The 23,260-nt window shown below is 45.3% G+C and overlaps 1 protein-coding gene across 2 annotated transcripts in view; it reads left to right on the top strand.

Moving 5' to 3' along the window:
* LOC129822333 (ephrin type-A receptor 4-like) overlaps positions 1-23,260 on the top strand; it is a 90,420-nt gene that overhangs the window by 54,943 nt on the left and 12,217 nt on the right. The window contains exons 5-15 of one of the 2 annotated variants that reach the window (XM_055880543.1): positions 3,246-3,581; positions 9,927-10,051; positions 10,274-10,433; positions 11,394-11,505; positions 12,635-12,690; positions 13,120-13,233; positions 13,689-13,874; positions 19,001-19,062; positions 19,289-19,498; positions 19,640-19,789; positions 20,007-20,200. In XM_055880543.1, the coding sequence (XP_055736518.1) occupies positions 3,246-3,581; positions 9,927-10,051; positions 10,274-10,433; positions 11,394-11,505; positions 12,635-12,690; positions 13,120-13,233; positions 13,689-13,874; positions 19,001-19,062; positions 19,289-19,498; positions 19,640-19,789; positions 20,007-20,200 (1,705 nt within the window). Of the gene's footprint in view, positions 1-3,245; positions 3,582-9,926; positions 10,052-10,273; positions 10,434-11,393; positions 11,506-12,631; positions 12,691-13,119; positions 13,234-13,688; positions 13,875-19,000; positions 19,063-19,288; positions 19,499-19,639; positions 19,790-20,006; positions 20,201-23,260 lie in introns of both variants that reach the window. The other variant, XM_055880542.1, reaches the window with a different exon arrangement.

The raw sequence follows: 23,260 nt of genomic DNA, 5'->3' as shown, positions 1-23,260 counted from the left end.
GGATCAGCCCAGAACTACACGGCAGGACCTGGTCAATGACCTGAAGAGAGCTGGGACCACAGTCTCAAAGAAAACCATTAGTAACACACTACGCCGTCATGGATTAAAATCCTGCAGCGCACGCAAGGTCCCCCTGCTCAAGCCAGCGCATGTCCAGGCCCATTTGAAGTTTTCCAATGACCATCTGGATGATCCTGAGGAGGAATGGGAGAAGGTCATGTGGTCTGATGAGACAAAAATAGAGCTTTTTGGTCTAAACTCCACTCGCCGTGTTTGGAGGAAGAAGAAGGATGAGTACAACCCCAAGAACACCATCCCAACCGTGAAGCATGGAGATGGAAATATCATTCTTTGGGGATGCTTTTCTGCAAAGGGGACAGGACGACTGCACCGTATTGAGGGGAGGATGGATGGGGCCATGTATCGCAAGATCTTGGCCAACAACCTCCTTCCCTCAGTAAGAGCATTGAAGATGGGTCGTGGCTGGGTATTCCAGCATGACAACGACCCGAAACACACAGCCAGGGCAACTAAGGAGTGGCTTCGTAAGAAGCATCTCAAGGTCCTGGAGTGGCCTAGCCAGTCTCCAGACCTGAACCCAATAGAACATCTTTGGCTTGAGCTGAAAGTCCGTATTGCCCAGTGACAGCCCCGAAACCTGAAGGATCTGGAGAAGGTCTGTATGGAGGAGCGGGCCAAAATCCCTGCTGCAGTGTGTGCAAACCTGATCAAGAACTACAGGAAACGTATGATGTCTGTAATTGCAAACAAATATTTCTGTACCAAATATTAAGTTCTGCTTTTCTGATGTATGAAATACTTATGTCATGCAATAAAATGCAAATTAATTACTTAAAAATCATACAATGTGATTTTCTGGATTTTTGTTTTAGTTTCCGTCTCTCACAGTTGAAGTGTACCTATGATAAAAATTACAGACCTCTACATGCTTTGTAAGTAGGAAAACTAGCAAAATCGGCAGTGTATCAAATACTTGTTCTCCCCACTGTATGTTAGGTCAGTACATAGCAGCCATTTTTCCAGCCAAAGAGAGGAGTCACAAAAAGCAGAAATAGAGATAAAATTAATCACTAACCTTTGATGATCTTCATCAGATGACACTCATAGGACTTCATGTTACACAATACATGTATGTTTTGTTCGACGAAGTTCATATTTATATCCAAAAATCTCAGTTTACATTGGCACGTTACGTTCAGTAATGTTTTGCTTCCAAAACATCCGGTGATTTTGCAGAGAGCCACGTCAATTTACAGAAATACTCATCATAAATGTTGATAAAAATACAAGTGTTATGCATGGAACTTTAGATAAACTTCTCCTTAATGCAACCGCTGTATCAGATTTAAAAAAAGCTTTACCGAAAAAGCACACCATGCAATAATCTGAGTACAGCGCTCAGAGCCCAAACAAGCCATACAGATATCCACCATGTTGTGGAGTCAACAAAGTCAGAAATAGCTTTATAAATATTCACTTACCTTTGAGGATCTTCATCAGAATGCACTCCCAGGAATCCCAGTTTCACAATAAATGTTTGATTTGTTCGATAAAGTCCATCATTTATGTCCAAATACCTTCTTTTTGTTCGAGCGTTCAGTACACAATCCAAACTCACGACGCGCGGGCAGGTCCAGGCCGAAAGTACAGACGAAAAGTCATATTACAGTTCGTAGAAACATATCAAACTAAGTATAGAATCAATCTTTAGGATGTTTTTATCATAAATCTTCAATAATATTCCAACCAGAGAATTCCTTTGTCTGTAGAATTGCAATGGAACGCAAGCTACCTCTCACGTGAACGCGCATGACCAGCTCATGCCACTCTGGCAGACCTCTGACTCATTCAGCTCCCATTCCCCCCTCCTTCACAGTAGAAGCATCAAACAAGGTTCTAAATACTGTTGACATCTAGTGGAAGCCGTAGGAAGTGCAATATGACCCCATTTCCACTGTATCTTGGATAGGCAAAGAGATGAAAAACAACAAACCGCAGATTTCCCACTTCCTGGTTGGATTTTTTTCTCAGGTTTTTGCCTGCCATATGAGCTCTGTTTTACTCACAGACATCATTCAAACAGTTGTAGATACTTCAGCATGTTTTCTATCCAAAACTACAAATTATATGCATATTCTAGCTTTTAGTACTGAGTAGTAGGCAGTTTACTCTGGGCACCTTTTTGGGCACCTTTTTATCCAAGCTACTCAATACTGCCCCCCTGTCCCAAAGAATTTTGCACTTCCTACGGCTTCCACTAGATGTCAACAGTCTGTAGACCTTTGTTTGATGCTTCTACTGTGAAGAATGAGGGAAGGAGAGCTCTTTGAGTCAGGTGTCTGGCACGAGCTGAACATGCGCGCTCACGTGAGAGCGACCTGCTTTCCATCGCATTTCTGAAGACAAAGGAATTCTCCGGTTGAAACATTATTGAAGATTTATGTTAAAAACATCCTAAAGATTGATTCTATACATCGTTTGACATGTTTCTACGAACTGTAATGGAATTGTTTAACTTTTCGTCTGACCTGCACGTCATGAATGTGGATTACTGGTCTGAACGCGTGAACAAAATTAAGGTATTTGGACATAAATGATGGACTACATCGAACAAAACAACCATTTATTGTGGAACTGGGATTCCTGGGAGTGCATTCTGATGAAGATCATCAAAGGTAAGTGAATATTTATAATGCTATTTCTGACTTCTGTTGACTCCAAAAAATGGAGGATATCTTTATGGCTTATTTGGGCTCTGAGCGCTGTACTCGGACTATCGCATGTTAGGCTCACTGCCATGATAACTAATTACACATCCACCACATTAATGTAACACAATCTGTTCAAGGATTACATTTAATTTAATATCTTGACTAAACCAAGTTGAAATTGGACTTCCTAACTTCCCAGCCCTTTTGAAAAGAAAAGGAGACCTCAGGAATAGTTGGGTTAGCAGGGACTGCAAACTATAATTAGGACTTAATCACTTAGCTATAGCCACCACAGACAAACACTATTATTGATTTCCCCAAAACAAAGTGTTTCAATTTCAACAATTTTGTGTTGTCTTTCATTGCAACACCAAAGTCTACTCAGTCACTTCAAACCAAGTCTCTCTTCTCACAGCTGCTTTGTCTGACAGTTACCCATAAGTTTGGCTAAGTGAGAGTACTTCAGACCACCTCTTGAACCCGGTACCTTTCTCTCCCTCTTCTCTCTCCCAGGACCCCCGACGGCTCCGCTCCACCTCATCTCCAACGTCAATGAGACATCGGTCAACTTGGAGTGGAGCACTCCTCTCTCCTCTGGCGGACGCCAGGACCTCAGCTACAACGTGGTGTGTAAACGCTGCGGGCCCGAGGGGACACGGTGTCAGCCTTGTGGGAACGGGGTCCACTTCAGCCCCCAGCAGCTGAGCCTCAGGGCCACCAAGGTGTCTATCAACGACCTGCAGGCTCACACAAACTACACCTTTGAGATTTGGGCTGTTAACGGGGTCTCCCAGCAGAGCCCTGGACCTGAGCAGGCCGTGTCGGTGACAGTCACTACCAACCAGGCCGGTGAGTTGGAGTTGGGGTTGGGGGGAGATGTGTGTGGGTGGGGAGAGAGATGCTGGACACTGTTGTTGTTTGTTGGGTTGTTTTGGTAATGGTTGAGATGTGCTTTGAATGTTTGAATTTTATTTTATTTGAAGGGGAATGGGGAAACAGACAACATTTATATTCTAATGAATTGTATTGATTTGGTTAGTCTTAATTACACTGCAGTATGTTGGGTAGGGCAGTGTGTGTTGTTCCAGTGGAATGGGATCATGAATACCACGGCTGGCCCTCTACAACCACAGTAGAGCTCCATGCCTGGTGGTGCGCTGAAAGGCCTCTGTTGTTTTGTCGTTCGGCCATTTTTTCTCCAGTTGTTGTGCAAATGTATTTTACGGCTGTGACCTTTCCTTTCCTCCTGATAGATGATTATTACCTCTGGTTTTACTGCGGCGCTCTTGGGTGGCGGGCTAAGTGCCTTTTTGTGTTGCTGTTTTGATCCCTGGGAAAAGAGAAGATCTCTGGAGGATTCTGACTGGCTATTTAAGGACAGGATGGCTTGATGTATCTGGTCTGGGAGAAAGGAGAGATTAATGGATCTAGAGCTGCCTTGAAAACAGTTGTCCTGCGATAGTAAGATATATAAATGATGTTGCCTTTGGCTCGTCACTGAAGCATGTTTCACAACTGTTCTCCATTCTCTAATACTTACATTAAGTTGGCCCTTCTGCAGCTGGAGGCATTACGAGTGTGTGTGTGCTTGTGTGCTTGTGTGCATGTGTGCATGTGTGGTCATGCTTGTGTGTGCGTGTGAGGCAAAAATATCTGCCTGTGCAGCTTATTTTGTGTGTTGTGTAGAATGTGTGCGTGTGTGTGTTAGAGAATGCCTGTGCATGTGTATGTGTGTGCCTGAGAAAGTGTGTGTGTGTCTTGAGAACGTGTGTGTGTGTCTTGAGAACGTGTGTGTGTGTCTTGAGAACGTGTGTGTGTGTCTTGAGAACGTGTGTGTGTGTCTTGAGAACGTGTGTGTGTGTCTTGAGAACGTGTGTGAGCGGGTTGAAGAGAATAGCACCAGAGTTGATTGGATTTCTCCCCTAATACTCAGTAGGGGTTTTCAGAGCTCTGATTTCACCCCTGTAATCCAGACAGTCATCTGTGGCTGTCCCTCCCTCTATATCACCCCCAGCCAGACACAGTGGATTACACATTTATTATGATAGATTTATTATGATATGCTCTGTAAAAAGCCACTTGGGCCAGCGGCCTTGATCAAGATTCAGGTTTCTGTAGGGAAAGAGTGCAGAGGGGGAGTGGGGGGATTCCTAATTTCACCATGAACAATCCCCCTGGTAAATCAGACAGGGTGTAACCCCTTCACCCCTCTGGATGAAGGAAGGGGTGTGTGGGGGGTTGAGGAATGGTATTCAGGGTTTTGGAAGGATGTCCAGCTTTGTGCCGACCTGTAAATGGATGTTTAGAAAGTTTATGAGATCCAGTCTTTACGCTAGATCTTGTGTGTGTGTGTGTGTGTGTGTGTGTGTGTGTGTGTGTGTGTGTGTGTGTGTGTGTGTGTGTGTGTGTGTGTGTGTGTGCGTGTGTGCGTGCGTGCGTGCGTGCGTGCGTGCGTGCGTGCGTGCGTGCGTATGTTGGTATGTGTAATTTCTTGAAAAGGTAGTGAGTTAGTGCGTGCAAGTGTTTGTCATTGTGTGTGTGTTTCCATCACTATGTGTTTGTAATTGTGTGTGTGTGTGTTTCCATTACTATGTGTTTGTAATTGTGTGTGTGTGTTTCCATCACTATGCTGAATCGGAAATGCAGGTGAACATGGGGACCTGGGTGGAAGGAGACTTTATTGGGGATCTCGTATGGGGGAAACAATTTCTCGAAGCCCTGAAAAACAGCTCCCACTTTGCCCGTTTTTTCCTCTGCTGCAGCAAATCAAGTGATTCCAATCTGGCAACCAGACTCCAATATGGCACCCACGTGTTCCACGCCTTTGTTTCTTTAATGTCAAACCATAATCCACCACATATTCTCCAAACCACACGGTGTGACCACAGCTGGTCCAGTTACCTGAATCTCTCTCTCTCTCTCTCTCTCTCTCTCTCTCTCTCTCTCTCTCTCTCTCTCTCTCTCTCTCTCTCTCTCTCTCCTCCGTATTAATCAGTGGCTTTTTACTTCCTGGATGAACAGACGGTGTTTGTCTTCTCCCCCCCCCTCTCTCACTCTATCATCCTCTTCTCTACTATTTGTAAATGCATGGACTATCACCAGATTGACCACACAAACTCACAAGAGCGTACATACACTTACATGCACACACTCCTCCAGTCGTTCCCCCCCCTCCTCTCTCTCTCTCTCTCTCTCTCTCTCTCTCTCTCTCTCTCTCTCTCTCTCTCTCTCTCTCTCTCTCTCTCTCTCGCTCTCCCTCTGTAAGACAAACTAACTCACTCAAGAGCATAACTTACTCACAGGGTCCAACTCTTTCTCACTGTGACACACAGACTCAGAAAGTAGCTCAAAAAGTATCTAGCTCGACAAACTTACCCACAAAGCCATTTTCATCCACCCAGGGAGCAAACGTTCAACTAATCTCAGTTTGTCTGTGTTGCTCATTCCCAGCTCTGCTAATGTGTCTCTGCTAGCTAATATATGCATGGGCTGCTGTGTGCCGTTGACTTTCTCCACTGTCTGTGAGCGATAATGTGAGTATGTGTATGTTTTTATGTGTGTTTCCATCTGTCTGTTGGTATAATGAGTTTGTATGTGTGTGTGTGTGTGTGTGTGTGTGTGTGTGTGTGTGTGTGTGTGTGTGTGTGTGTGTGTGTGTGTGTGTGTGTGTGTGTGTGTGTGTGTGTGTGTGTGTGTGTGTGTGTGTGTGTGTGTGTGTGTGTGTTGCCGTGTGCACGTGCATGTATGCTTAGGTGTGTGTGAGTGTTGCGGCGGGCGAGCTGTAAAAGAGTTTTTGGAGCACATTATTGGGAAATGAGATCTGAATATTCATTGCTTTTCCACTTAGTATTCCGCAAGCGTTTTAGCCCACGCTTTCAGGAGGCGGTAAGACATTACAGGTCTGCCCCACATTCAGGTCTGTCTACAGAGGTGCCGGTCAGGCAGCTAGTTTACACTGTTATTCTCCAATCTAGCCCTGCTGTTACATCTCTAATCTCCTGCATTGCCTGTGTTAGCTTGATCCTGGCCGGGTGTTTGGCGTGTGATAGTGACACAATGTGTGTATGTAGGCCTACATGTGTTTTTGGGATGTGTGTGTGTGTGTGTTCTTGCCTGCATGCATGTGTGTGTTTTATCTTCTCTAAGTCTTAAACTTTTCCCTGATTGATAGTACAGTGTGTGTCCTTCCATTGTAACCTTCACCTCCTCCATACCAAGCCTTAGAAGGAACCACTCACAGAATCACTCATCTTTAACTTCACATTAGCCTTGGAAAAAAGCAACAGGAGGACCAGAACACGATTAAATCTCCATATCTGTCATCTTTGGAGAAAAGATGGATGTGTGGATTACCTAAGGGGAATGGGCCGGCTGACCCTTTGGATTTCTTTCTGGTCGGGAGCATCCCTGGCCACCCCCGGGGGGCCCTTCAAAGTGGGTCTGGCTGCCAGGCGCCCTCCAGTAATATTGATTTGAGGGTTACAAATGGCCGCCGTTCTAATTGTTTAAATAGAGACGCAACACTTTAGCCCGACCGGCAGAATGACACAACCCAGGGAGATCTATTTACCGCTGCTCGCTCTGAGAGCTGTCTGTACTACACCCCACCCTGTTCCAGACCCATCGCCCCCCTTCAAACCCCACTGCCCCCACCACTGAAACCTAACCCATCGTTGGTGCTTGGATTCCAGGCCTGGTTGAACTCAATCCCTCCCTGAAAGCCTGGTTGTGTTAGCATTAGAGTGAACACTAGCCTCCAGGACAGTAACCCCTGGACTGGTCTGCGGGAATAGAATATATATAATGTCACAGATAATGCTTTCATAATCGACGATAGGTGTCGCCTCAATAATCACAGCAGTGTAATTGTTTAAAAGACAGCACCAGGTAGGCTGGATAGGACGTTTACAGTAGCCAAAGTCACGGGTCAGAGATTTACTTAGCTTCTATAGTAGTACTACTCTAGCTAACTTTAAATGGCAGACGGTAAGCTTCCAAAATATCAGCAACAATGTTTTGCCTGCATTTGTGTTTAAGCCTGGGAGATGTAAGGATAATGTAAGGTAGTCTATGGTGGAGATTCAGGACAGTGTGTATGACTGGGTCTGTGTGTGACTGGGTGTGACTAGGTCTGTGTGTGACTGGGTGTGACTGGGTCTGTGTGTGACTGGGTGTGACTAGGTCTGTGTGTGACTGGGTGTGACTGGGTCTGTGTGTGACTGGGTCTGTGTGTGACTGGGTGTGACTAGGTCTGTGTGTGACTGGGTCTGTGTGTGACTGGGTGTGACTGGGTCTGTGTGTGACTGGGTGTGACTGGGTCTGTGTGTGACTGGGTGTGACTGGGTCTGTGTGTGACTGGGTGTGACTAGATCTGTGTGTGACTGGGTCAGTGTATGACTGGGTGTGACTGGGTCTGTGTGTGACTGGGTGTGACTGGGTCTGTGTGTGACTGGGTGTGACTGGGTCTGTGTGTGACTGGGTGTGACTGGGTCTGTGTGTGACTGGGTGTGACTAGGTCTGTGTGTGACTGGGTCTGTGTGTGACTGGGTGTGACTGGGTCTGTGTGTGACTGGGTGTGACTGGGTCTGTGTGTGACTGGGTGTGACTGTTTCTGTGTGTGACTGGGTGTGACTGGGTCTGTGTGTGACTGGGTGTGACTGGGTCTGTGTGTGACTGGGTGTGACTGGGTCTGTGTGTGTAATGTGTATATATGGGGGAAGGGTTAATGGCTGTTGAGGAGGTGAGAGGAAGGGGCTGGAAGGGTGTTTCTCCTGAAGGGCTCTACAGTACCAACATTTGACTTGCATATGCGTCTATATATTTTGAAGTGGGACCTGGAATTTTTATTTAGGAGTACCAGTGCACCTAGAAAAATGAAGGATTCTATCTTTAATATAAAACTATGAATCTTTAATATAAAAAGGTCAGCGTAGAGCTCTGATCTGTCTGAAGATGTCTTTGAACTGCCCCATCCAGCTCTACCTGACTGTGTGTGTGTGTGTACTCTGCCTGCATGTCTGTTCGTCTGTGTGACCCTCTGTCTATAATTGTATTTCTCTTTCCTTGGGCATGAGTGTGTGCTGGTCTTTTTGTAGGCTCCACCTCTGCATTTGTCAGTGCTTTTCGATCAGTAAGTGGATGTTTTTTTCCCAGACAACTATATCCATATGGATGGACTTTCTAGTGTCGTCTGTGCCTGACTCTGACCAAATTTGTGTGTTGTCAGTCTCTGAGATAGAGGTTTGACATTTGGAGCGAGTTGGGAGGAAGTGAGTGTGAGCTGTTATTTGTGTTTTAACCTGCAGATGTTGAAGGGGGAACACAGACACAGAGCAGCTGGTTGAAATACTGTCTCATTATGGACTGCTGCAGAATGGCCTTTAGACATTGACCTCTGCCTACGTTTAATAAAAAACTATTGATTGGCTAGAAGACAGAGGAGCAACAGCAAGGGAGCAGGAGAGACGTCATAGCAACGCAGTGGTTTCCCAGGGTGACCAGAGAATCTTTGGAATTTGCGGGACAGGAAGTGAGATAGTCCTTAGCTTAGCTTGGATCATCTGCTGTGTGGAGAAGAAGGGAAATGGATGTGAAACTAACTGTAGGCATTGTGGGCTGCTGTGTGGAGAAGAAGGGAAATGGATGTGAAACTAGCTGTAGGCATTGTGGGCTGCTGTGTGGAGAAGAAGGGAAATGGATGTGAAACTAGCTGTAGGCATTGTGGGCTGCTGTGTGGAGAAGAAGGGAAATGGATGTGAAACACACCTAAGCCCTTTGACTGGGAGCCAAGCTAAACGGCAGGTGGAGTTGATTGCCTCATGGTATGGTGACTCTCAGAAAGAGCAATAGGAAAGAAACAGACTTAGTGGCTCAGAGGGTCAAAATAACAAGGCAGGAAAGGTCAATGCTCCCAAGTGGCTCCCGAGTGGCGCAGCAGTCTAAGGCACTGCATCTCAGTGCTAGAGGCGTCACTATAGTACCTGGTTTAAATCCAGACTGTATCACATCCAGCCGTGATTGGGAGTCTCATAGGGCGTCGCACAATTGGCCCGGTGTCGTTGGGGTTTGGCCGGAGTAGGTCTTCATTGTAAATAAGAATTTGTTCTTAACTGACTTGCCTAGTTTAAATAAAGGTTAAATAAAAAAATAAAAGGCTAAAATCTCTCTCTTTTTGTCTTTTCTTTCTGTCCCTAGCACCGTCTCCCGTCAACTCGATCCAAGCCAAGGACATCACCAGACACACCATCTCTCTGGCCTGGCAGCAGCCTGAGAAAGCCAACGGGGTCATCCTGGAGTACGAGGTCAAATACTATGAGAAGGTGAGGTGGTACATGTAGTTCTCTGGGAAATGCAGTTTTTTTCCTCAGGAAAATTTTTCCTTTAAAATAACATTGAACCTGACAGGTTGAGAATTAAAAAAAATTCTGAACAGTGAAAAGGTGACAACCTGACAATGTAGCCTCTGACAAAGCTGAAGTAAGAACCTTTGACATGCCAGGAAAACCACCTCAACTCTTTTCATCCCCCTCTCTCGCCTTCAGGACCAGAATGAGAGGAGTTATCGCATTATCAAGACGTCGTCCAGGAACACCGACATCAAGGGCCTGACCCCTCTGACCTCCTATGTGTTCCATGTGCGCGCTCGCACCGCCGCCGGCTACGGAGAGTTCAGCGCTCCCTTTGAGTTCATGACCAACTCTGGTAAGTGGAGCGCTACCTTCACAGCATCGCACAAATCACTGTGATGATGTCATTGTGACACAGAGCAAGTGTCAACATGTGTTCTGTTTTAGCACATGCTACCCACCTACATCTTTGTCACAGCTTCTAACTTGTTGGAACATGAATGATATAGACATAATGTCACATACTGATATCGCCTGTTTTAGTACATCTGAATAACACCTAAATAATCCCAAACATTTAACAAACATTCAAACTCAAACTGATTGCCCCTGTCATGTGGGCAGGGGGACGTCTGTTCTGTCCTCTAGACACAGGTGTCTCTTTGTGATGCAGATGGGGATAGTGGCATATGGTAATGACACACTGAAGCACACAGATCTTTGCTTGGTGGAATGGTACTGCATTGTGTCTCAATGGGCCTCTGAGAAACACAATACTTTATGGGGACTCATAAAATGGAGGATAGGGAGAAGGACTAATACTCTGGGCCACACACGGAGGGAGAGAGGAAGGGAGAGGAGGTCAATGACAAATAGAACATCTACTGTAGGTTTTACATCTCGGGACCTGATTAGACTGAATGATATTGACTTTGCTCTGTGTCTGTCCACCCACTCTTTCCCTCTGTCTACCTCTCATTTTTCTCTCTCTTTCTCTCTCTACCTCTCCTTTTCTCTCTTTCTCTTTTTACCTCTCATTTTCTCTCTCTCTTTCTCTCTCTCAACTGCTCATTTTTTTCTCTCTTTCTCTCACTGCCTCTCCTTTTTTTATTTTCTCTCTCTCTCTCTCTCTCTCTCTCTCTCTCTCTCTCTCTCTCTCTCTCTCTCTCTCTCTCTCTCTCTCTCTCTCTCTCTCTCTCTCTCTCTCTCTCTCTCTCTCTCTCTACCTGTCTCCTCACTCTCTATATATATTTGTATTCCTCTCTCCTCTCCTCTTTCTTCTCTCTGTCCCTCCCGCTCTTCCTCTCATATTCAGTTCCAGCTCCTATCATCGGAGATGGGACTAACTCCACGGTGTTGCTGGTGTCTGTGGTGGGCAGTGTTGTTCTCCTCCTCATACTCATCAGTGCCTTCGTCATCAGCAGGAGGTGAGACTCTCACCCCCCCCCCTCTCTCTCTGTTTTCTTTCTCTCCGTCTTGCTTGGCAGCTGTAGAGGCAGGCTCGAAAAAGTGTCTGTCACACGTCGACGATAGGTGCACGCACGCACGCACACACACACACACACACACACACACACACACACACACACACACACACACACACACACACACACACACACACACACACACACACACACACACACACACACACACACACACACACACACACACACACACAGCCCCAGTGAGTGATGTGTTGCCGCACCTGAAACATGATTGACGGTGTGACAGCTGAAGAGATGTAATCAGCGACCCTCGCTCCTCTTCTCCCACTCCCATCGTCTCTTTCCTCTCTCTCCCACTCCTCCCTCCACCTCTATCCCTCTATCTCTCGCTGTGGCTGTAATATGGGGTGGTAGTTAGATTCTGTGACCTGTGGGGAGATGGAGAGCGAGAGAGACAGTGAGAGAGTAGGAGAGATAGAGAGAGAGAGAGAGTGAGAGAGAGGGAGGTGTAGAAGAAGAGAGAAAAAGTGAGGGAGAAGGAGGCAGCAGGTGGATTTGCAGTGACCCAATCAGAGGGTGTTAACCAGTGAGCAGTAGAGCAGAACAAAGCAGTGACACACAGATGGGATTACATGCAGATGGGGTCTCTCTCTTCACGCTTTAACCACGCTCTGTCTTTTACTGGCCACTGTTTGTGGGTGTGTGTGCGCTCCTGTGTGATAGGACACTTCTATATGTATAAGAGAGTGTGTGGGCGATGGAGAAGGGGGCTTGTTTGTGTGTTTGTGCGCACATTTGTGTGTGATTGGGGCTCTTCCAGCCAAGCAGGTGGCCGTCTTTGATTCATATTCATTGACGGTAACTGTCTGTCATTGTGTTTTGACCATCGTGTGGGGGAGGGGTGGGTGGGTAGCGCTCAGTGTGATTCACAGAGATGTTTAACAGTCATTAAAAGGACAGAGAGGCACATTGTCATGTTTAAAAGTCATTAGTCCAACATTGTCCTGCACATCTGGTGGCCTTAGCCAACATCAATAATAACACCATGGACTTGTTCTGTGCTGCTGAACCTAGCTAACCACGTCGGCCATGTTGTTTTTCTCCCCAGAAGGAGTAAGTACAGTAAGGCCAAGCAGGATGCTGATGAAGAGAAACACCTACACCAAGGTAGACCACTCACTGTACTCATCCTACGCTAGTATCAACGTTCACTGATGAGCCTCTGAAAAAATTATGCAGTTGGTTAATAGAGTAATAAAACAAGGTATGTTTGTAATAAAAGTGTGGATGAAATGTGTTTCCAAAAGTAATGCCGTATAACATTTACGACAGTGTTCTCCAGTTAAAACCTATTGACAAGATAAATACTTTCATATGATTTCAGATGTCATTAACTCTGATGAAATAAGAGTTATTACACCAATCTAACAGAGACATTGGATGGAGAGATGTTGTAATGTAGAAGTTGAGGAATTAAAGGATAAAGGAGAAGAGAGGAAGGCAGTATAGCCCACAGCATGGGGAAAATGAAGAACAGATGGGGCTCTACTGGTCAGAATGCATTAACCGTCCCTTTTCCCTCCTCCTTTCTCTCAGGAGTGAGGATATACGTAGACCCCTTCACCTACGAGGACCCCAACCAGGCTGTCCGAGAGTTTGCCAAGGAGATCGACGCTTCCTGTATCAAGATTGAGAAAGTCATTGGCATCGGTACGGACTGGACTTAACATTGCACATACTTTTACTATGTCAACATGACCGTTTTGTCAGACTGGTAATATTTGGCCAGACTCATTGGGTCAATAGACAATAAAATGACTTGGGAGGGAAAATGTAATGTTCCTGTTTTCCCTGTCTGCCAGTGCAAAAAGTCAGCCGATAAACCAAATAATAGAAAAGAATCAATAGCCATTTCCCTCTCTCTTGCTCTCTTTCTGCTCGACTGAGAAGGAGGATTGGGGATCAGAGGGGGTCGATCAATGATTAAAGTACAGCCCCCTTTCCCACCACCACCTGTTCCCTTCCCTAGAAATAAGTGTCGTTTCTGTGTTATTAGGTATTTTCTTGACCATGTTGAAAATGTGAAAATGTATGAGGTTGTATTTTCTTGTGAGTTTGATAAGGTGTGTGTTTTATAATAAGTTGTGTGTATGTGTGTGTTCCAGGTGAGTTTGGGGAGGTGTGCAGCGGTCGTCTGAAAATGCCAGGGAAGAGGGAGATTTGTGTGGCCATTAAAACCCTGAAGGCGGGATACACTGACAACCAGAGGAGGGACTTCCTGTCTGAGGCCTCCATCATGGGCCAATTCGACCATCCAAACATAATTCACCTGGAGGGAGTGGTCACCAAGTGTAAGTAGGATCCCGATCAGAGGATTTTTAAAAGGCAAAATTTAAATAAATGTGAGTAAATCAAAATATTGTGGATCTTATAATAGAGAAACCAATCATATACTCTATATTTTCCCTATGGTCAACATAAACTATGAGGAGACAAAACCTGAAAGGGACAAGCTCAGATAAAGACCCATCCCATCCTAGCCCTGTTACCCAGAGAGCCATGGGTAGGGGTGGTGTGGGTCCGGACATGGCGCCCATCCTGGGAATCCCCAGGTGGTTGGAGTCCAGATGGAACAGGTCTGGTCCAGGTCGGCTACAGGGTTAATGTGTTCTGCGCTGTAGCTAGCTCATTAATCATGGTGTCAGCTGTAAATGTGTTTGGGGTTAGAGAGTGATACCCTATCTGCAGGACAGACCCTGTACTGCTGCCACACCAGACGCTGGCTTCTTACCCCTTCACCCCTTGTTGTTGGGGGACGGGGGGTGTACGTGTGGGAAACTAGTTGGGTGTTCAGTTCATAGTGCGTTGTATAGGTGTTTGAGAGAGACAGTTTCTATTGATGTTCCTACTGGTTTAGAGAGAAATAGGAGATGAGAAGGAGAGACAGGATGTGATTGAGAAATAGAGAGGAGAACAATACCTGTGAGAGGGAGCGTGAAGGAGAGAAGAAGAGAGAAGAAGAGAAGGAGAGAGAAGAAGAGGGGAATAGGGGGAGAAAGAAGAAGAGGGGAATAGGGAGAGAAAGATTGAGAAAGGAAAGGGGAGGCTGAAAGAGAAGCAGACACTGGGAGAGAGATGTAGATAGAGATGTAGAGAAGGAGTAAATGAGATACCAGACTGGAAACAGAAACAGTTTGAGAGGATAGGACTGCATCCAATTTCCCTCTCCTTCCCTCTCCCCTTCCTCCCATCTTTGTAATGACAAAAAGCTTGACACCCGTTTCTCTGCAATTAGTCCTTCACACTTGAGTGCGTTGGTGGAATCTATTAAGAATCCATTATTTGAATTGCACTTTTTCCCCTCCCTATTTCAATCTAGTTAAAAGGGACTTCTATCTCGCCTCAGTACGGCAGCACTGCATGTCCAAGAGGCCAATTAAGTCTTATTAATTATTGATGAAGTCTAAATATGCACTAAATACATAAATAGACTAACATCAGAGACTCAGAGTTGAGCCAGCATAGCCTCTCATCTTAGCCATGTATTTATTTTTTCTTAGCGTCACTCTGACATAATTAAAAACCCTGGCCGTCCATCGCCAGTCGTTAATACTTTGAGGATTCCCAGCTTTCCTTTAGGATGTGATACATTTAAATTCCCACATTTACATAATGTAAGCACTGCAAAATTTGAAATTGTCCTGTTATAAAAACATTTAGAATACAATCCAGTGAGAGTTAGTAGCAGGCCTCTTTGTGTTCTCCCACCGACGTCAACTCTCTATAATAACGTTCCCCTAATGTTACCTCAACGTTCTCCAAACATTGTCCTATATGTTATCCTCTACCCTCCCTAGTATTTTTTGGGGGGCAGGTGATAATCGGCTTATTGGCGGGGCCCTTGCCCAGAGTTGATTGCCACAGGCGGCGGGACGTATTCAGTAAACAAGACATTAGCATGCAAATAGGCTGGGAGGACGAGGGAGGGGCTGAGAAGGGGCGAGATGGGGGTCGTAGGTCAGACGCTCCTCAGACTTAGTTAGGGAGCTGTCAATCAGCGGCGGCCTGGGGGCAGCAGGGGAGAACAAAACAGAACAAAGATGGTTGACAAAGAGGCTCCCGTCTCAAGTTGAACTCCACTTCCTCTTTGGGGCGTTGCTATAGCCCTGTAAGTCATGGAGTGCCAATCACGCGCCACACAGAGCCGCGACTGACAGCCTCTTGGCAATCGAACCAGTCTACTGCAGAGTGGGAGAACTTCACCTTCAGACCCTGAAACTACTAACTACTTTACTCAGTGGAACTTGACACTAATAACTAGGAAGCACTCCAATATCTCTCAAATATGTGGGAAAATTAGTTTCTAATAACAAATCAAATGTGAGTATACATGTTTAAAATAATAATCATAATCATAGCACAGTATCTAACAATTCCAAGAGGAGTTAAAAGTAAACTCTTCGCCATGTGTTTGCTGTATGGCTGATTAGGCAGTTGCCATCTTGCTAGAGCTATGGGATGAACCACACATCTCCCCCCCCCCCTCTCCACCTCCTCCTCTCTACCTCCCAGACCCACACAAAGACACGCAAACATCACAGAACCGCCAGGGAATCTCCCTCCTGCTGGAAGAAAGAGACAGATGCTCCCCCGAGAGAGAGATAGAGGGAGGGAGAGAGAGAGAGAGAGAGAGAGAGAGAGAGAGAGAGAGAGAGAGAGAGAGAGAGAGAGAGAGAGAGAGAGAGAGAGAGAGAGAGAGAGAGAGAGAGAGAGAGAGAGAGAGAGAGAGAGAGAGAGAGAGAGAGAGGGCAGAAAGGAGTGGCAGAGATGGAGAATGACATGGAAAAAGAGAAAGTGTGAGAGGGAGAAAGAAAGGGAGAGAGAATGTGGAGAGTGACAGAATGTACAGAAAGTTGGCATAAAAGTGGAAAAGGAACAGAGAGAATGGTGAAGAACATAAATAGACAGATTGTCATAGATGAATAGATATTGTGTGTGTATGTACAGTGCCTTCAGAAAGTATTCACACCCTGAATTCAAAATGGATGAAATATATTTTTTCTCACCAACCTACATACAATACCCCATAATGACAAAGTGAAAACATGTTTTTCGAAATTTTACCACAATTGAAAATGAAATACAGAACTATCTAATTTACGTAAGTATTCGCACCCCTGCGTCAATTATTTGCAAAGCATCTTTGTCAGCGATTACAGCTGTGAGTCTTTCTGGGTAAATCTCTAAGAGCTTTCCACACCTGGATTGTGCAACATTTGGCCATTCTTTTTTTATTTTATTCTTCAAACTCTGTCAAATTGGTTGTTTATCATTGCTACACAACCATTTTCAGGTCTTGCCATAGATTTTCAAGTAGATTTTAGTAAAAACTGTAACTCGGCCCTTCAGGAGCATTCAGTGTTTTCTTCATTAGCAACCCCAGTGTAGATTTGGCCTTGTGTTTAAGGTTATTGTCCTGCTGAAATGTGAATTAATCTCCCAGTGTCGGGTGGAAAACAGATTGAACCAGGTTTTCCTCTAGGATTTTGCCTGTGCTTAGCTTCATTCCATTTATTTTTTATCCATAAAACCTCCCCAGTCCTTAACATTTACAAGCACATCCATAACATGATGCAGCCACCATCATGCTTGAAAAAATGGAGAGTGGTAATGTGTTATGTTTGGGGCAAATCCAATACAACACTTTGTATTCAGGACAAAAGTGAATTGCTTTGCCACATTTTTTGCATTATTACTTTAGTGCCTTGTTGCAAACAGGATGCATGTTTTGGAATATTTGTATTCTGTACAGGCTTCCTGCTTTTCACTCTGTCATTTAGGTTATTATTGTGGAGTAATTACAATGTTGTTGATCCATCCTCAGTTTTCTCATGTCACAGCCATTAAACTCTGTAACTGTTTTAAAGTCACCATTGGCCTCATGGTGAAATCCTTGAGCAGTTTCCTTCCTCTCCGGCAACTGAGTTAGGAAGGATGCCTGTATCTTTGTAGTGACTGGGTGTATTGATACACCATCCAAAGTGTAATTAATAACTTCATCATGCTCAAAGGGACATTGTCTGTTAGCTTTTTTTTTTTACCAATCTACCAATAGGTGCCCTTGTTTGCGAGGCATTGGAAACCTCCCTGGTCTTTGTGTTTGAATCTGTGTTTGAAATTCACTACTGGACTGAGTAGGGACCTTACAGATAATTGTATGTGTCGGATACAGAGATGAGATAGTCATAAAAAAATCATGTTAAACACTATTATTGCACACAGAGAGTCCATGCAACTTATTATGTGACTTGTTAAGCACATTTATACTCCTGAGCATATTTAGGCTTTCCATGACAAAGGGGTTGAATACTTATTGAATCAAGACATTCCAGGGGTAGAATACTAATTGACTCAAGACATTACAGGGGTAGAATACTTATTGACTCAAGACATTTCAGCTTTAAATATTTTATTAATTTGTAAACATTTCTAAAAACATATTTCCACTTTGAAATTATGGGGCTGTCAAGGCTGTGTGTAACTGGTGAAATGAGTCAGGCGCAGGAGAGCTGAGATGCGTGGACAAGGTATTTAATAAAGAAAACACCAGTACAAACACAATACTATGGTGCTGGAAAAATACCGGTACCACGAATTAAACGGGCGTAACAACAAATCTCGGCAACAATAATACCAGCCGTCAGATACAGCCTTACAATAAAACAAACACGCACACAAACATGGGGGAAACCAGAGGGTTAAATAATGAACATGTAATGGGGGGAATTGAAACCAGGTGTGTAGAAAACAAAGGCTAAACAAATGGAAAATTAAAAGTGGATCAGTGATGGCTAGAAGGCCGGTGACGTCGATCGCCGAACGCCGCCCAAACAAGGAGAGGGACCGACTTCGGCGGAAGTCGTGACAGGGGTATTGTGTGTAGGCCAGTGACATTTATTTTAGCTACATTTAATCAATTTAAATTCAGGCTGTAACACAAGAAAATGTGCAAAAAGTCTAGCAGTGTGAATACATTCTGAAGAGACCATATGTGCACATTTCTTGCCTTTGCTCATTAGTATACTTGATTGTGTGTGTGTGTGTGTGTGTGTGTGTGTGTGTGTGTGTGTGTGTGTGTGTGTGTGTGTGTGTGTGTGTGTGTGTGTGTGTGTGTGTGTGTGTGTGTGTGTGTGTGTGTGTGTGTGTGTGTGTGTGTGTGTGGGTTGGTGTGTGGGTTGGTGTTATGTTACAGTAGAGATCCCTCTCTGTGTTGTTGAGTAAGTGGGAGACACGAGGACACACTTACACTGAACAAATTAAATCACTACGGGACTGAGACGAATGGTGTACCACACACACACTCTCCTGAGAACCACTGCTCTCCTGCTGTGCTCTGATGTGCATCATTTACCTCCATAATCATCTGCCTTTCATTCATTCTCTCTCTCTCTCTCTCTCTCTCTTTTTTCTTCTTCAGGTAAACCAGTGATGATTATCACAGAGTACATGGAGAATGGCTCGCTGGATGCATTTCTGAGGGTAAGTCATGCAGTGTGTGTGCATATTCAACTCTGTGTGTGGTATGTGTCTGCTTCATATGTTCAGAACTCTGACTATTACGGCCGTTATCCTCTTAATGAATGTCAAACAAGCAACGTCATCAAGATTATGATGACTTACTATTTACAATCATCATCACATCCTGCCAGTACACTGCATACAAACATGATCTAACATGAATTTCTTTGTTTGTTTGGTTCTCTAGAAGAATGACGGGCGTTTCACAGTGATCCAGCTGGTGGGCATCTTGCGTGGCATCGCGTCAGGCATGAAGTACCTGTCTGATATGAGTTACGTCCACAGAGACCTGGCCGCCCGCAACATCCTGGTCAACAGTAACCTGGTGTGTAAGGTGTCTGACTTCGGCATGTCACGAGTACTGGAGGACGACCCCGAGGCTGCATACACCACCAGGGTAAGAGAGTGTGTGTCTGGCTGTAATTTCAGTATGTCTAGCTACCTGTCAGCATTTTTATGTGTTTTTATTTTTCTATGTAAATCTATGTTTTTGGTACAGTATGAGTGATACTAATAACTTGTTACCTGACAATCACAGGGAGGGAAGATCCCCATTCGCTGGACAGCCCCAGAGGCCATCGCCTACAGAAAGTTCACCTCGGCCAGCGACGTGTGGAGCTACGGCATTGTCATGTGGGAAGTGATGTCATACGGAGAGCGGCCATATTGGGACATGAGTAACCAGGATGTAAGTCTACAATGAAAACATATTCAGGTTTAAAACGTAAAATAATAATTATGTTATGTCATAATAACAAATAGTATCTGTGCAATTACAATTTTCCTGATTCCATCCTATTATTCAATTATAATAACATCATCATTACAGTGTGATTAGGATGGCTGAGTAATCTAGCTCACAGTCTACCATCAACCCTCTAAACCTCTGCCCCCTCTCCCCCAAGGTGATCAAGGCCATAGATGAGGGGTACAGGCTGCCCCCACCTATGGACTGCCCCGTGGCATTGCACCAGCTGATGCTGGACTGCTGGCAGAGGGAGAGGGGCGATAGGCCCAAGTTTGGCCAGATTGTCAACATGCTGGACAAACTGATCCGGAACCCCAACAGCCTGAAGAGGACTGGAGGAGAGACCACACGGTGAGACAGGGATTTCCTGGTTCATTCACTATTATTGTAATGTGTGTAGTCAGTACTGTTTTATACACTTCCATAGAACATTAACTGAACGGTACACCTTGTAAAATTAAGTATGTGTTCTAATAGAGTTGAGAATTACAATGGTAGCTAGCTGTATGTTATTAAATATACTTTAAATAGGAGCCGTTACTCCTAGGAGGACGTACGTGTGTTTACAGACCTAGAGCTAGTCGGGGAGGAAAGTATTTTCCACTTTAACACAGAGAGAGAGAGAAAGAGGGAGGGAGAGGGGGAGAGAGTCCCAGAGGAGTAATTAGTGGAACTGAATCCCAGAAACAGCTTTTACAGTTAAAGAAGGTGAAATGTTCTGCAGAGTGTACAGGGGTGAGGGAGAGGTTGAGGTCTTGGGGTCCCTAGCAACATTTCAAATCTACATGCTGGTTCCATGGCTCAGGGTGGTAGAGGTGGAGAAAGACCCCCAAACCACCACAGTATGTTTCACAACGACTTTCACAACGAAGCAGGGGTCTGTATATTACCCCACAGCCCCCCCCCCACCACCACACCCAGACTACCCCAACAGACCCCAGACCCCCCCCCCCCCCACCCCACCCCACCCAGACTACCCCAACAGACCCCAGACCCCCCAGCCAGGCCAAAGTGGTGCTTGAACCCTGCAGCCCAAGCCTCTTAGCCAACACCTGTTAAATTATGGAGGAGGGGAGCAGTGGAGCCGGGACCGTAGTGAGCGTGCTCAGTCCCTCGGCTGCACTGGCCCTGGGTAAATATTTGATGGCAGACATCGTTGTGAAGCTAGGGAAGGAGGGATGAAGGGACGGAAAAGGAGAGGGGAAATGTAGTTCTCTGTTGGTGTGCCTGAAAGAAGGACAAGAGTCATGATGAATATCTGCATGCTAGAGGAGAAGCAGTGGGAGGTTAAAGCCACAGTGTGTGTTGTTAATGATTTCTCTTTAAATAACGATTAACTAACCGTGTTGGTGACACCCGGGAGGAACTGTGTTTTACTTGGCTTCTGTCTTGGAGGACAAATGGAGATGGGACGCATGCTAGCGCTTAGTTTGACTAACTTGCTGGTTCCATCAGAAAAAAATATATGTGTGTAAGAGAGAGAGGGGGAAAGAGACAGACAGAAAGAAGAGATGCTGAAGAATTACAGTTCCTTTTTCAAAGCCTCAGGGTAGACAGTAGTTCACACGCCTGGCCCGTGTGATAAGCTAACGTCAAATGATGAAAAACATCACTACCCTTGAGGCCAGAGGGCACCGTGTCTCTCCCTCCTCCTCAGGTCCTGATTTAATTGGTTGTTCAGGTGTTGCAGTTATGTCTGAGTGACAGGTGAGGTGATGTAAGAAACAAGAGCAGTGCCATTCTAATCCATCAGTTTCTTACTGCCAAGTCGTTTGACAACAGTTTCTCAAAATGGTGGCTTAGGTAGCTTATTATAGTTTGTGGGTTGAAGCTTATTCATTTCGGTCAATCGGTAAAGATTGTAGTTAATTAAAAATATATATATACACACTGCTCAAAAAAATAAAGGGAACACTTAAACAACACAATATAACTCCAAGTCAATCACACTTCTTTGAAATCAAACTGTCCACTTAGGAAGCAACACTGATTGACAATAAATTTCACATGCTGTTGTGCAAATGGAATAGACAAAAGGTGGAAATTATAGGCAATTAGCAAGACACCCCCAATAAAGGAGTGATTCTGCAGGTGTTGACCACAGACCACTTCTCAGTTCCTATGCTTCCTGGCTGATGTTTTGGTCAATTTTGAATGCTGGCGGTGCTTTCACTCTAGTGGTAGCATGAGACGGAGTCTACAACCCACACAAGTGGCTCAGGTAGTGCAGCTCATCCAGGATGGCACATCAATGCGAGCTGTGGCAAGAAGGTTTGCTGTGTCTGTCAGCGTAGTGTCCAGAGCATGGAGGCGCTACCAGGAGACAGGCCAGTACATCAGGAGACGTGGAGGAGGCCGTAGGAGGGCAACAACCCAGCAGCAGGACCGCTACCTCAATCAAGTTTATTTTATATAGCCCTTCGTACATCAGCTAATGTCTCGAAGTGCTGTACAGAGACCCAGCCTAAAACCCCAAACAGCTAGCAATGCAGGTGTAGAAGCACGGTGGCTAGGAAAAACTCCCTAGAAAGGCCAAAACCTAGGAAGAAACCTAGAGAGGAACCAGGCTATGAGGGGTGGCCAGTCCTCTTCTGGCTGTGCCGGGTGGAGATTATAACAGAACTATGCCAAGATGTTCAAAAATGTTCATAAGTGACAAGCATGGTTAAATAATAATCATGAATAATATTCAGTTGGCTTTTCATAGCCGATCATTAAGAGTTGAAAAACAACAGGTCTGAGACAGGTGGCGGTTCCATAACCGCAGGCAGAACAGCAGCAAGGCCAGGCGGACTGGGGACAGCAAGGAGCCACCACGCCCGGCAGTCCCGACGTATGGTCCCAGGGCTCAGGTCCTCCGAGAGAAAGAAAGAGAAAAGGAGAAAATAAGAGAGAGACAAGATTTTCAAAATGTTCATAAATGACAAGCATGGTCAAATAATAATCAGGAATAAATCTGTTGGCTTTTCATAGCCGATCATTAAGAGTTGAAAACAGCAGGTCTGGGACAGGTAGGGGTTCCGTAACCGCAGGCAGAACCGTTGAAACTGGAATAGCAGCAAGGCCAGGCGGACTGGGGGCAGCAGGGAGTCGTCATGCCCAGTAGTCCTGACGTATGGTCCTAGGGCTCAGGTTCTCAGAGAGAGAAAGAAAGAGAGAACGAGAGAATTAGAGAAAGCATACTTAAATTCACACAGGACACTGGATAAGACAGGAGAAGTACTCCAGGTATAAGCAACTGACCCTAGCCCCCCGACACAAACTACTGCAGCATAAATACTGGAGGCTGAGACAGGAGCGGTCAGGAGACACTGTGGCCCCATCCGAAGATACCCCCGGACAGGGCCAAATAGGAAGGATATAACCCCACCCACTTTGCCAAAGCACAGCCCCCGCACCACTGGAGGGATA

This window comes from Salvelinus fontinalis, chromosome 24, assembly GCF_029448725.1.
Source record: "Salvelinus fontinalis isolate EN_2023a chromosome 24, ASM2944872v1, whole genome shotgun sequence".
NCBI lineage: Eukaryota > Metazoa > Chordata > Actinopteri > Salmoniformes > Salmonidae > Salvelinus > Salvelinus fontinalis.
The sequence above is the reverse complement of the archived record's forward strand: the minus strand, read 5'-3'. Positions and strand labels throughout refer to the sequence as shown.